Source organism: Protopterus annectens, chromosome 2.part0 (genome assembly GCF_019279795.1).
Source record: "Protopterus annectens isolate FY-2018-M chromosome 2.part0, PAN1.0, whole genome shotgun sequence".
NCBI classification, from domain to species: domain Eukaryota; kingdom Metazoa; phylum Chordata; order Ceratodontiformes; family Protopteridae; genus Protopterus; species Protopterus annectens.
In genome coordinates this window covers 1,129,444,221-1,129,459,088 of record NC_056728.1, presented here as the reverse complement: position 1 = coordinate 1,129,459,088, position 14,868 = coordinate 1,129,444,221, and the positions used below count along the sequence as shown (strand labels likewise).

Below are 14,868 nucleotides of genomic sequence, written 5' to 3'. Positions count from 1 at the left end.
GGTAGTGGAAGCTATAGGTGGTAGAGGTAAAGTGCCCAAGATAGGCAGTAGGCTACACACTGTATAAGTTATGAAGGAATGATTTCATTAGAACAGAAGCCAAAATAGCTCTGCAGAAAAGGACAGAGAGAAACAATTATGGTGGTTTGGGTTCTTGTGCATGAGAGAAGAAGATTGGAGGGAGACAGAATTCAATCGAGGACATAAGGACATTCAGCAAAGAATGGATTATATTAGAGAAGACCTGTGACAGGCAGAAGTGTTGAAGATAGGCTAGTGGCATTGAATTGAGAGAAGTGGCAACAGTTGACGCAGCATCCCATCCCCAGATAAAACATAGGAAAGAAGAGTTAATTGGTTATGATTTTGTGTGAAAGATATGAATTTAGTAGGAGGAACTCTAATAAGAGTTGCATATTATTCCCCCAAGATAAATTTCAATCCAATCTGACACAATTATTGTATTTCACAGAACCACGGATACTTAATTGAAAGCTTTGAGATCTGTCCAATAACCATATTAGACTATGCACAAAAAAAAAAAAAACTAAGGTGAAAATTCTGGGTAATGTAAAAATGAAATGTTGATCTTTTCTATTGATTTGTTAAAAAGAAAGGAATTTAAGTAATGGGTAGTAGGTACAGTATAAGTGTTCAGGGAAGATGGAAGTTACTTCAGAAGGGAATAGTGAGTGGGATAAATTGAAAATGGACTTGAAGAGCATGGCAGAAGTTAAGGTATATGGAAAATAAGTGATGAGAAGTGGGTATAGAGGATCATTTAGTCAGAGTGCAAGGTAGCAAAGTTGCAGAAGAACTTGTTATTGGTGGTCTAGCAAGAGAAAGGTAGAGGAGAGAAGAGGAAGATTAGTATAAGATTACTCGAGACAGAACTTGGAGTGGTGTAAAGAGGAGAAGTAAAATATTGTTGTAATACCCAGGAAGTTAGAATAGTTAGTTAGCATGTTTGTGGGAAAGGAAGTAATAGAGAGGAATGTGAGGGAGGAGGAAAAATAAGGGAGGAAAAGAAGGACAGGAGGGATGGAAGGTAGGAAAGAGGGAGGGGAGGAATTTTAGGTGGGATGGTTACAGTGACATCTCCTGGTGTTATTTAAAATAAGTGAGAACCTAGAGGACTACGTAAAGTCAAATGACAAAAGGCTGGAAAGAATTTTGCAAACTTTAAATAACTATTCAGATAAGCCAATAAAACTGCAAAAATCAGAGGCTTAATTGAAGGAAAGATTGACTGAATGTGAGATTTGTTCAGAAGAACTGTTTCAAAAAATAGTCGAGATAGAAGACAGCATGCAGGGAAAATCTGAAATTTTCTTCAGTACCAGTGAAATTGGAACAGACTGTATTAATTAAATGAAGGTAGAAGTAAGCAACTTGTCTGGTGTTCCACAGTAGGATTTGTTAAATGAAAAGGCACACACTGTATGTATATTTGAAATTTGGCCATGTGAAAGAAGTCATGACTTGTAGCAGTAAAGATGCACTCATACTAGTAAAAAGAGCTGCTGTTGACAAAATTATCACAAAAAGTAAATTATTAAAAATTGGGAACACCACCAGAGTGGAAATAGACTTTTCACTGTATACCAAGCAAAAGTGATGGGAGTTTATCCCTGTAATCTTCAAGTGTCGAGAAGCAGGTATGAGAGTCAAGTTGCTATGTCCAGCTCTTTTTACAGTACTTTTCTGGGTAATCAAATGTTTTTGATACAAAACATGCTAAGAAGGAAATAGTTTACTAAGCAAAAAGTGACCCAGCAAGTTGAAGTTAGATGGGTCTCATTCTTCTGACAGTGTCAAATCTTATAGAGTGAAACCTTTTCATCGTTCCAAAGAAAATGAGTGAACAAATGAAAGTCCAGGAGCTGACTATAAATAAGCAGGAATACCTTGGGTTTGAAGGAGAGACCAGTGGTAGATGAGCGAGATGATTAAGGAAGAGGACCAGTGGTAATGTGAAAGCAGAAAATAAAGAATTGTAAAGTGTCATTTCCATAAGATGCAGTTTGAATATGAGAACTGTGCTTTTTCAACATTTACAAGGCATAATAAAACACTGGAAGGTTGTTGAATACCAGTGTTGGGCATTTGTAAAGCTATTAACTGTTTTTCTCAAGTGACAGCATGATTTCCACTTTGTCGTCAATCAGAAATAGACAGAGAAGGGACTGAAGATGTAATAATACAAAAGCTGTTCTTAGTAAAATGTGTATAACAAATATATTGAAGTAAACTGCATGTTATATTGTAAAGTAGTTGTGCTGTTGTATGCAGAGGTATTTTAAAATTGAACTGGGGGTCTTCATCAGTAAACAGGCTGTACAATGTGCATCTGGCATGATTAAACTTAACTTCAGTGGGTGTAGATGTCAGTTTGGGGCAACTGTCGTCTTTATGAAGCGGTAACTTCTCTTTTTGAAAACTGTGTATAGTTTTATGTGTTTGTTAGGTTAAGAGTGGGTGGGGATTAAAATGTGTTTTATTGTTTCTTAACTATTTTTATTAAAGAATCTTAGTTAAAACAAAAGAGAAGTGGTAACTGCATAGAAAATCATCCTGCCGAGCATTAATGTGTACATGTAAGCTGCAAGTTGGAAACGTATTCAAAAGAACTGTCATGCAGAATATGTGAAAGTAATATCTTATCAGAATGACTGCCTTATCAATGTCATCTTGGAATGTTTGTGGCATTTCAGGTATATTCAAAAAGCAGAGAGTACTGAATTATATCAACAAGAGTAGAGTGCAGAAGAGACATACTGGCAGGTGTTTATATTACACCTAAAGCTACTACTGTGCTTCTTAGTAGAACTCTTGGAGAAATAATTAGCTTTCATTCAGAACTGGACCTCATTTGTAGTAGTTAGGATGTGTTGGGAGACCTAGAAGGGAAAATATAACAGAAGGTCGATGTCTGAATGAAAATGCATATAATGGCATACTGGCAGGAACTTGCACAGTTTACATATTGTTCCCCAATAACTGAGTGAATAGAAATTACATTTCACAGGAGCATGGGTATTTAATTGAAAGCTTTGAAACACATCCAATAACTATTTCAGATCATGCATCAATAAAGACCAAGGTAAAGATTCAGAGCAATGCCATACAAGTGAGGCACTGGTTCTTTCTTAATTTGTTAAAACTAAAGGAATTTAAAGAATGGGAATTGGAAATTTGGGAGTTATTGGGGAAGATGGACATTTCTTCAGAAGGAATAGCTTTGGAGCGAGATAAAATGAAATTGGAGTTTAGAAACATAGTAGAAATCAGAGAGAAATAGATGTGGGAAAGAAATAGTAGGAATTATTTTGAAGAGTTGTCAATGGTTCAGGTGTTAAATGGAAAATAAAGGAATATTTGGACAATATGCATGACTTTAGAAAGGTGAAGTATTTTTGATAAATCCAGAGCACAGAAGCTGTTGGCACAATAGGCAGTAGAAAGGGTTGTTGCTAAACCTAAGGATGAGAAAAAATAACCAGATATCCTAAGAGGTTTTAGAAATTCCAGATATTCTGTGAAAATGTGTATAAAGCAGTGGAATGACGAAAACAGTATTTATGGAAGACTTAACTATCCCAAGGGTAGAGGAAGATGAGGTTCAGCAATTAATAGCTAAGATAGGAAGGGATGAGGTAAAAATGAAGTGTAATCAAACACCTGGGAAGTCTTCCAGAACAGATGAAGTTCATAAGGAATTTGGGAGAGAAGAAAGTGATACAGATAGTTTAAAAGGGGGCAATACCAGCGTCTTGGAAGAAGGCTGTAGTGGCAGTTTTATCCAAAGAAGGTAAAGCTCCTACGATTCAACTTCATATAGACCAATTTCATTTTTATGTCATGTTTATAAAGAGTTTGTCTGTACTAGATAAGAGAATGGCAAAATTTATAGATATGGACCAATGTGGTTTTGTGGATAGGAAGCAAACATACAACAGCATTAGTAGAACTATAATGATTTAGAGGGAAGCAGAGTGTGAGAAAATGTCACTATTTTGGTGGGTCTTGATGCAGAGAAGGCATTTGATAGTCAGCTAGGGTTTTATTAGTAGGGTTATAATAGCATCTGTGTACCCTGATAGAAAGGAGAGTTAATTAGGAAAGGGTCAGAGGCAAGAATTAATGTGGGGAGGGTTTCTCTCCAACAAGTTGTTTGAACAGAGGGGACCACACAGGGATGTCCTCATTCCCCATTTATTTATTTATTGTACTAAAGGCCACAGTCAAAGAAAATAAGGTACTGTCAAACTCAAGAACATAATCAGTATGGTAATCTAGAAAAGTTAGTTTTTTTGCAGATGTTATCTTGTACTTGATAAATCAGGAAGAAAAGATGTCATTGTTGTGGAATACTTTGAAGCAGTTCAGGTATTTTCAGGATGTAAAATAAATGAAGATAAAACAAAGACTGTTGTGGTAAACTGAGTACCCACACATGAACTGGTTCAGAAACACCTGTATAGTTGCTGAGGCGTACAATGAAGTATTTAGGTATATGGGTTAAAAGGGTTTCTGTTATGGCAACTAAGGAAATTGCAGGAGGAGACTTGACAGATAATAATGCAAAATAAATTGGAAGTTCCTGATTATGGATATAGATAGTGAAACACAAGCAGTGAGAATGGTTTTAGTCCCTTTGTGTACTTTCCCCAACTAGAGGAGAAGGTGTGGATGGCAGTTAATAAAGCCATTGAAGGAATTTATTTGGTGAAGGGAAAACAGCAAGAGTTAAGTGGGATAACTTGATTTTCCCAAGTAAAACAAGGTGATTTAGGGGTACCTGATTTGATAGGATTCTTTAACACTGCACAGTTCATATAATTAACCCATGCAGAAGGCTAGGAATCAAAGTGGAAAAGGATGATGAAACAGTGGGGTGCTGTCGAAAGATGATCTAGTATTATGGATGCCCATGCTTTACGAGACTTGGAAATCATGTAGAATATTATAGTTATAAAGTAGTAGAGATTATTCTAAGGAGTAAGCTTGTGTGGAATTGTATAATGGAGATTTTGATAGCAGGGATACCTACAAGTCAGGGTATAGAAAGTAGATGACAGAGAGCTAAAATTTATTGGAGGGAATTAGCAAAGGAACCAAGGTATTTGGGAGTGAATATCTCTTTAAGGAAAGGTAATAGTGTGAAATGAGGCAAAGCAAAAGACTGATCTGCAGGTCAGAGATTCCTTCCCTATCAGGAAACCGATGAGATAGTTAGTGTAGGCCAAGAGAAAGGGATGGGAGAGTGCTAAGTGAATAATCAGCCTTGGTAGAGCTTTTAGTTGAGAGTGGAACAGAAGATGCAGTTGAAAATGTTAGTAGGGCATAAAATATTACATGATCTTATAAGAATCAATCCGAGGAGTATAAGAAAGGTTGGGAAAAGTGAATAAAAAGATGAATTACAAAGGGACAGATGAAAAACATCTATACGGCTTCCAAGTATGCAGCAAATTCCAGATTTAGGATTTTTGCATTGAATTGATTGCACGGGTATTTTTTGCACTCCAAGGAAACTTTGGAAGATTTCTCCCCTGGTAGATAGTAAATGTTGGAGAACTAATGGGGAAGAGAGAGGAAATTGGGAAAATATTTTGGGGGAAGTTGATGAATTGTTAGATTTTAAAATTTTGCGGTGTAGTAATTCGATGGCAGAGTTAAAGGGACACATGTTGACAACTAAGGAAATTATTAGTTTTTTCTGGTATGGTAGAATCTGAATTGCTTAGGCTTAGTAAGGTCTTACTAAAATTGAATCAAAATCTAAATCAAATGTAATCAAAGTATTGAATACTGAAAAGGGGATAAAACTATTTGAAGTGGGATTTTTACAAAAGGAAAAAAGAGCAAATCCATGCAGAAACATGCTCAGGACCAGGAACCAGGTTTAAGGGAGGATGGGATTTTAGCAAATGTTGGAAAGCATACTGCATGATGATGGAAAATTGTCACGATTTTATTTTCTAGTAATGTATATGGACTCATGCTACAACTTAAAATGTGAGGATTTAATAAAGATGTTTTAAAAAAAACAGGATATTGGAACCAGGCAGGAGTTCCCTTGTGTTGTTCTAGTGAAGCTGTGCTTTGAAGCTTCATGGTTTACAGAAATCCCTCTTGATATTGCTGTGACTCCTGTACAGTTTACTAATTTCTGTCAAATAATGTACATGCCTTATAGGAACCGTCATTTTCTTCCCTTAACACTTTTCAGGTATTTCAGTCACTTAGCCATACCTGAACTTAATGCATTGCTCTTTCACATGATGTTAGAGACACAAGTTTAGAAATGCCTTTTTTTTTTTAGTTCTCCAAATCAGCATCTCCTCTCCCAAGTTTTACCTCATTTTTTTATGTAGCAGTTTTTCTTTCAAAATCTGTAACCACTTAAGCATTGCTCGTGATATAGATGGATAAAGCTCCAAGAATGATCCAGACAACCATAGTGGTTGGGGGGTGTTGAGGGACAGGTGGGGAGAATGGAAATACTTGTCTTGGGGGAAGGAGTTAGGTCATAGGCAGATATTGCTGCTGCTGTCTGACGTGATCTGTTATGGAGGGTGGGGATAGAGTCAAGTTGCATCTGGTGCAGGGGCGTTCTAGGTGTGGCCACCCAAACTGGTGACAGATTCCTTGATGGCCACATGCAGGGAACATGTAGTGAACTGTTAAATGGGCAAAGGTGGTCCCCATGCTGACATAGATGCCCACATCATCCATCCAGGAAGAAGGCTTGAGGCCATTCATAAAATATTCTGTTATTGCAGAGATGCCTGTGAGAGGACCAGACACCCAGATGACAGCACATGTGGATGGCTCTTGCCTTGGCAGTATGGAGGGAAGATTCCCCACCTCTAGGAGAAGAGTGAGTGGGCTTAAGTCTGATTGAGGAGCTCAGTGGTTTGCATGGCACAGGGGGAAGAAGTTTTTGGCTGTGTGTAGAACAGAATATGCTGTTGAATATGTTAGTAGAGCATGTAAAATATTACATGATCATATAAGAATTAATCAGACGAGTTTAGGAAAGGTTGGAAAGAGAATAGAAAAATGAGTTACAAAGGAACAGATGAAAGATATATGTAGGGCTTCCAACTGTGCAGCACTATACCCACACAGCAGAGAGTTAGTTTGCTGGACAAAGCATTGTTGATGAAAGACGCTTTGAGACCATTTTTGTAAACCTAAAACTGCAGACACTGAAACTGAAAACTGTATCTTGTCAGTCTTTGTGGGATGTCTTCCTCCCAGTCTTTGGTAAATCTCCAACACTAACATTCCACAGAGTCATTACGTGTGTATGTGTGTGTGTCCGTGTCCATCTTAGAACACACAATAAAAGGCCAGGAAGACAAAATAATGGTACTGTTAAAAATAATTTGCCCTAGAAGTAATGAAAAAAGTAACCAAGCACTGTGTTTAGGATATGAATTCTGTTCTTGGATGGTGAGCTCTGTAATAGGCCAGGAAGCAGTTAGTTAAAACATCCTTTGTCATACTTTGGAGTAGCATTCTATGTTGCTTAACCTTATTCCAGTGAAAGCCCACTCTTTTATGATTCATGCATTAAATTCTTCATGCTGGATTATTGTAGTGTCATTGCTTGCCAGTGTAGATAGCTGTCAACTTCAACTTATCTCAAGCTCTGTAACCAGAGAACTGACTCGTGTATCTAGAAATGATCACATTTTTCTGGTTTTGCAGAGATTATTCTTGTTGCCAGGTAGATTTATCGTTTAACATAAAGCAGTGCTTTTAAAGTAAATTGTCCTTTATAACCAATGTTCTGGATATCTGAAACACATGCTTCAGCCTTAGTACTTTGCTTTGGACTGGTTGTTGAGAGTGCTAAAGACTGCTAGAGTGAAGTTAATATCTGTAGGCACACAATATTTTCTATCCATTTGTACCCTTTTTTGTCCTTTTCTCCTAGTGCTGAAATTGTGGTAATCACCAGACAAACAGTTCCCAGATGCTAAATGGATTGCTCATTTGTTTGCAGCATGTATTGTTTTGTGTGTGTGTGTGTGTGTGTGTGTGTGTGTGTGTGTGTGTGTGTGTGTGTGTGTGTGTGTGTGTGTCTGTGTGTGCATGACATTTAAAAATACACACACACTGTCATTGGCCAGTATGGTGGAAGGTGGCTGTTTCCAGTACAGAAATTGATGCTATCCAGTGATTTGTGCCATAACCAGCTTATTGCAAAGCTATGACCTCTGTTCTGGGAATAATTCATCTTTGAGAGGTCATTGCTTCAATGAATCTTGCCTTGTATCCCTCCTTTAACCTTGCATGTGTCTTCGCCCATTTGTAGTTTATTTGGGGGCATTCTATCAGAGTCTCACTACTGCAGATGACCTGTTGATGATAGGTGTAATAGATATATTAGTATTCACAATATGTTGTGATCTAAGATCTTAGATACCGTCTATAGTGGTCTTTTTTCTTGTCATCTGTATTAAAATATTTTATCATTCTGTATGAGCCTTAGATCTTCAGCAGGAAGTCTTGTAAGAAGCAAGCAAATCAGGAATTTTTGACCATTGGAACAGATATGTTATCTTTCAAGTAAAATGATTTAGCACAGGATTCATGAAGAATTTGCCTGACGTGTGAATTGCTCCTACCCTAAAATGAAGGTTGCTGTACTTGGTATGTAGGGCAGTGGGGATTAATTTCATAAGCCATATGAGGGAGCATTAGAAGAAAAATACCAGTGTGCTCAGGGAAGAAGACCCTTTCAGAAATCATCTTTTAACAGTAGCCTATTTACTGCAAGATTCCACTATTGTTTTAAGTTAGGTGGTTTTAATTTAGTAAGTATTTTTAATTGTAAGTTACATGGCTCCAAACTCCTAAATAAAATTGAAACTTCATCAGTTTCACTACGCCTGTTACACCTTTTCTTATTTGTCAGCGTGCAGCTTTTTCTGACTTTAATACAAAACTACTTTATTCTATAATTAAGTCTCTCAAGATTTAATTCTGCTGGATGAATTTTAAATGTGTCCTTCTTGGTGGTGTGGGCATAATTACATAATCAGAGGTGTTTTTAACTGTTTTTTAGTGCCAGGTGCATTTTCAATCCATTTTGCTAATTTTGAAGATTAGTGAAAAGTAGTTTAATCATGCTCTGAAACTAATGAAGAAAATTTAATGTTTTTTATATTGTGATCGTATTCTGTTACAAAAATACCTTATGTAATTCTGCATGTTTAACTCTGCATTCAAATTACAACTGGATCATTTTCTTGCTTTATTTTACAGAGTGAGTTTAAGTGATGGGAGTGACAGTGAAAGCAGTTCGTCATCATCTTCACCACCTCGAAATGAGCCACCACCTTTGCTAAAAACTAGCAATAATCAGGTAAGCCCTGCAATGCCATTCCATTCATTTAGTTGCCGTTATTTTTTCATGCATTCTTATGGCCATAACTTTACATTCCTTACAGAAGGATGCTGTTACACCATTTCATTTTTTCCTTGTTGATTTCTTGACGCTGCTGCTGACCGTCAGCTGTGTTGCTCATTCTTTCCCTGTCACCTCAGGGTTGCTTTCACCATAATTGACTCCGTGGTGAAGGTTCTAGGCCTCCACTATAAATGAACCTTTCAGCAGTTCACCCTCTTCTTAGACAACAAGGCTTAGGGACGAGCTGAACTATGAACAGGCTGTCCATCAGTAGACTGAAAGGAATGTTTGTGTTTCCTGTGGTTTATGTGCTGGTCCCAGCAGCAGTTTTACTTCTGCATTCTTCCACGGTGCCATCCCATTGTGAACACCTTTTCCTGTGCACCAACTGAACTCTGCTGTTGTGCCTTGCACAGTATGGTGGGTTTGGATGTCTTAACCCAGTTTGGTATATGCTAGTTTTCTTCCTGTGCTTAGGAGCCAGTGTCAGGTTGCACTCTTCCTTTAAGTGTGGGTTAGCTGGCATTAGCCAGTAACTCCCATGTGCCCTCACTGGCTTTTACTGTGCCCATATCACTAATTGATCCTGGGCAGTTGGGTCACAGTCAGGTCTTTCTCTGTATCACAGAGCAGAGTTAAGATATTGCATTTGTTACGGGTATTTTTGCAATGTAAATGTTTTGAAAGCTAATATGTTGATATTCATATCAGTGAATGTTTCAGGTATTCTGGGGTGTTCTAATGCTGTTAACCATCTTTCATTAGTTCTGCGTTTTATTTAGGACTCTGCCATATAGATGGAAAAAGTAAAAAAAAAAATGTAAACAGTTCATTTTAATGCACTAACAATTATTCATTAGGCTTTCCAAATAAACTCTTCTTCATGTGTGGTCTTTAGAAGCAGATCTGAATGAATGTAGTAGTTGTTGCTGAATCATTATGAGTTGGAAATTTTGTTTTAGTTGGTTTGTTGGCTCTCTTATTCCCAATAAGCATAGCTTGTTTTTATTGCAAATTGTCTTAGGGTTGTCAGGATGGAAGTATTCCATTGTTTGAGAGTTGAAGAATTTACCTACCATGCACATGTATTCATATAGTATGCACACTACAGTAAAAGTTTTAATCTCTTCTCAGAAAGCAGTGTGTCTGGTAATATTAAGACATTCTGGACTGATGCCTTTGCAAAACCTTGAGAGCATTGAGCAAAATGTTTTATAATGAGAAGAACAAATGAAAATATTAATTTTTATATTTACATGCTGTGTTATTCACTTAAACATTTTAAACATAAACAAAGAGTTTCAGTTTGTATTTCTGAGCGCTGGTTCATGTGCTTGCACATTTTAAATGGCCGTTGCCTCCAGGTACAAATGAGAAGCATTTTCATATTTGGCTTATGTAGGCATCACCATACCCTTATGCATAATTGGGTTGTCTTCTGGGTGGGCAGCTGGAGGTATAATGGAAATGCAAGTAGTTAGGTATTTTATATAGAATAAAGGACTGCTTGTCAACTTTAACAGGAAAGAAATTTAGTACACTTTTAGCAGGTTTATTGCAAAGGTGCACATGTCTTCACTGGAGCAAAGTGGCTATGACCGATTCATCTAATTATACCCACAGAATAATCAGATTTGTTAACAGTCTAACATTTTAATGATCCAGGCTTTAGCAGTACATTGCAGGACACCAGCTCAGAAATCCCAGGCTCCTTTAACAATCTTTGTTGACATCTTACAAAGACTGTAAACACTGAGAAGCCAGATCATTCAAAAGTTTAAATATTCCTGTGATGTAAAAGGGGCGCAGGGGATATTTAGTGGCAGTTTCTAAACTGTGGAATTCCTTGCCGTTTGATATTTGGGACACTTTCACCAAAACTTCAAGGACTGTATGATATAAGTAGTTAAGGAAGTACATATTACAAGAATTTTCATGCACTATTAATTTCAATTGCTCAGAACCAAATCACTGATTTTTTTTTTTTGTCTAAAATAATGAATGTTTTGAGCCTTGTTTTGGCTGTTGACTAAAGAAGCTTTTATTTCCTGTGTGAAGTTTTTTTTAAGGGACAAAGAGGTTAAACTCAGTAAAGGTTGTGAGTAGGCTGGATAGAATGAAAATAAATAGGTAAGGATAGGTTGAGTAGTTTTTTTATTTGAAGTTATCAGATTAGGTAACAGCCGCAATCTTGGCTATTGCTTCCCTCTCCTGATCTTGAGACTTAATATAGCAGTAGAAGGTATGAGTTCTACAAAAATACACTTAGTATATGCTGTATAAGCTTGATCTTTTCCCTTTGGTATTTTGGGCACTTCATGTACCAGATAATGAGAAGGCATTTACCAGGTGTGTGTGTGTGTGTGTGTGTGTGTGTGTGTGTGTGTGTGTGTGTGTGTGTGTGTGTGTACTCTTAGACTAGTCAGATGTGGTGGCCAGGAAACACATTTATGATTGGTGGCTTTGAACATCTGACAGAACAAACAGAAACTAAGGACTGTGAAGACTGAGAAAATGCCTTCAACACATGAACTGAACTTTCTGTTGATGACATTAAAATAGAGAGAGCAATAGAAGAAATATTCCCAATATGACACAGAGAAAGCAGCCAGAACTTATACTGATTAAACTATGAACATAACCAGCTGAAGAAAATTTTGTTTTGTGCTGGAAAGGAACAGTCTTAAAGGTTGGAGTTGCAACGGTTTGTGTGAATAATGGTTTTCATTGCTAACACGCACTAACTAACAGAAATGCATTTTCTTCCCTCCAAAAGACTCTGTAGGGAAATGAGACTTCATTCTAAGTTAATGTATCCTGTATCCTGCTTTACTTTGAGTCTTCTGTCCAACTGGATTAAAAACCCACACAGTTCCTCCTCAGACTCAAGGCGAACTGGCAAAGAGAAAACAGCAGGAGACAGAAGAAGGTGGTGAAGGGTTCAAGCAGTCAACAGGTGCAGAAAAGCCAACAACTGGCATTTCAAGGGAAAGCTCACAGCTGAGTGAGCAAAATGCTGAAATTGTGTATAATTTGAGTGGCTACTGTAATATTGTAAGTTGTTTACAAAACATTGCAAAATTAATATTTACAGTTTTGTGACTTATAAAATCAGTTTTAAGACCTAAAATCTAATGAATATGACCAGTGAAAAAATATTTGTTAAATAGCGTGCCATTTATACTTTAGTAACCTTATAATTCTAGAGATATAAATGTTTTTGAACTTTGGGGATGAAACTTGATTTTGTCAAAAGGCTTTGGATGCAGCCAATGGAGAGAACCTCATCAACCAAATGCTTATCACGTGCAGTTGCCCACCTTAGAACCTAGGAGTCCATACATACCCATACCTGGATAACTGTCTGATTTTGGCTTCCATAATAGATGACCTGCAGAGTGCCCTGTAGTTCTCTATCCACTGCCTGACCAGTCTGTTTTTTTTTTTTCTAAATCAGCCAGGTAAGGTCTTAGATATGTAATTTTTTGGCCTTTCTAGACACAGAATAGACTATGCTTTTTTGGCTTAAGATGAGCCTTTTGAATTGGGGCAGCTGTTTTTAGTGTGGACCAGAAGTCACTGCATCGGTCCAGATGTTCTTGAATGTATTTTAGTACGTGTTGGACACTGTCCTGATGATGCCTCTGACCAGAGTGCACATGAGAAAGATCCAGTGGAAGGAAGCTAACTGTGGTTCGAGTAGGTGTTGAAAACTCAGGAGATACCATTTGTAGTCGCATAAGGCACTGTGCTTTGACCACAGATGTTTCAGATCTGTGTTGGAGTGGCCATACAGGCCACTGCAAGGAACAGGGCACCTGGAGACCCACCATGATCAAAGGGAATATCACCCTGAAAGTATCTATAGCCAACAGTCTAGGCTTGAAAGCTTTCAGAAGAAACTAACAGCAGAGGGACTCTGAAAGTAATTATGAGCAACACCACAGTAATGGGGTACATAAACAGGGGGACTCCCATTCTTATGAGTTACACAGACTGGCAGTACAGGTTGTTATTGATAGGCTGTGTCATGGCCTCTCACCTATATCTTTATGTTCATGTGTCCAGCGTCACTTCACATCTGAATGTAGTGGACAAGCTGAACAGGTATAGAACCAGTAGTCACAAGCAGAGACTTTGATGCCAGTGTGTTCCAAGATATAATTACAAGATGGTGGTGCCAGAAATGGAACCATTTGCCTCAAGGATGATCTGTTGGTCAGAGATGTGTTCTAGCTACCCATACAAAGAAGAATGGGGTAGTAAATATAATGTCTGCACAGGAAAGGGATATCCTCTGCATCATCCCACCCATTTCCTTAGTCCATTAAATGTTGCAAAAAGTCAAAATAGATGAAGAAAGGCTTGTCTTCCTAACACCTTTGTGGCCACTGTAACCATGAATGTCCTTCCTTATCACTGTTGCAGTATTCTTTACAGTTGGGATATCCTGCTGAAGATAGCTGGATGTCCAGCCAATATACTGAAATATTTATACCCTCTAGGTGCCATATGTCAGATGTATGTCTTATTTGCAAAACATAAGGTACATATGGGACATATAGATGTCTAATCCTCAGAACTTCTTTGCCACCAGTTCAAATGCTGTCTCTAAATTTGGTCTGTATACCATTCATGGAGTTGGTTCATCTAACAAGGCTTCTAAAGGTAAGTGCCCAAATGGGGTTCCTTCCTTTCCGTTTTCCTCCTTGTAGTTTGTTTTCCTGTCATCAAGGATAGGAAAATGTGAGTGTGGGAGGCAGATTCCCCATAAAAGTGTACATGAGAAGTACCTTCTTTGTTTGAGTGGTACACATGACCATACACTGTGTGAAATTTGCCTGGCATTTTTTCCCTAAGACACACGGCAGCCATCCCTCTCTGTTTATTTAGAAAACCAACATGTAAAGCTTTTAACTCAGGGTTCCATTGAAGAATCCTCCTGCTCCAAAGTTCAGCCACCACTTAAGAAAAAAGCCAAAAAGGCATGTACTGATCTGCTCTCCAACCTCCTCTGGATGTCTCTATTGGATTGGATGAAGAACTTAAAGATCGTCCAGTGCCAACATCAGTTCCCCTCTGCTGTGATCCAGGTAGAGGTGGCCACAGAGCTGTCTGCAACATGTCCATTGAGGCTGTACATATGTCTGGTGCCGATATAGAGGGGGATCCATGGCTGGTTATATCTGAAGGGCCTATTGGGGATTCCTCAAATATTAGGAAAGAGATGCTTGGTGTCCTCATCGAATCTAGGCAGGGATTTGAACCTTATGGCCCTGAACTCTCCCACAAGGGACGTCTGTCATTACTTCTGCTCCCTGGTCTTCCACCCCTTCTAAAAGGTCTAGGGATTATAATTTTTATGATGAGTTGGATTCTGGAAAAGAGTCTTTGGCATACTCCACCCAGATCCACTCTTTACTTTTGAAGAATTAACT

The 14,868-nt window shown here is 38.0% G+C and overlaps 1 protein-coding gene across 3 annotated transcripts in view; it reads left to right on the top strand.

Annotated features, from left to right (window-relative positions):
* MLLT3 (MLLT3 super elongation complex subunit) overlaps window positions 1-14,868 on the top strand; it is a 1,902,592-nt gene that overhangs the window by 1,564,385 nt on the left and 323,339 nt on the right. For all 3 annotated transcript variants that reach the window (XM_044061325.1, XM_044061324.1, XM_044061326.1), the window contains exon 8: window positions 9,286-9,385. In XM_044061325.1, coding sequence (XP_043917260.1) covers window positions 9,286-9,385 — 100 coding nt within the window. The remainder of the gene's footprint in view (window positions 1-9,285; window positions 9,386-14,868) is intronic.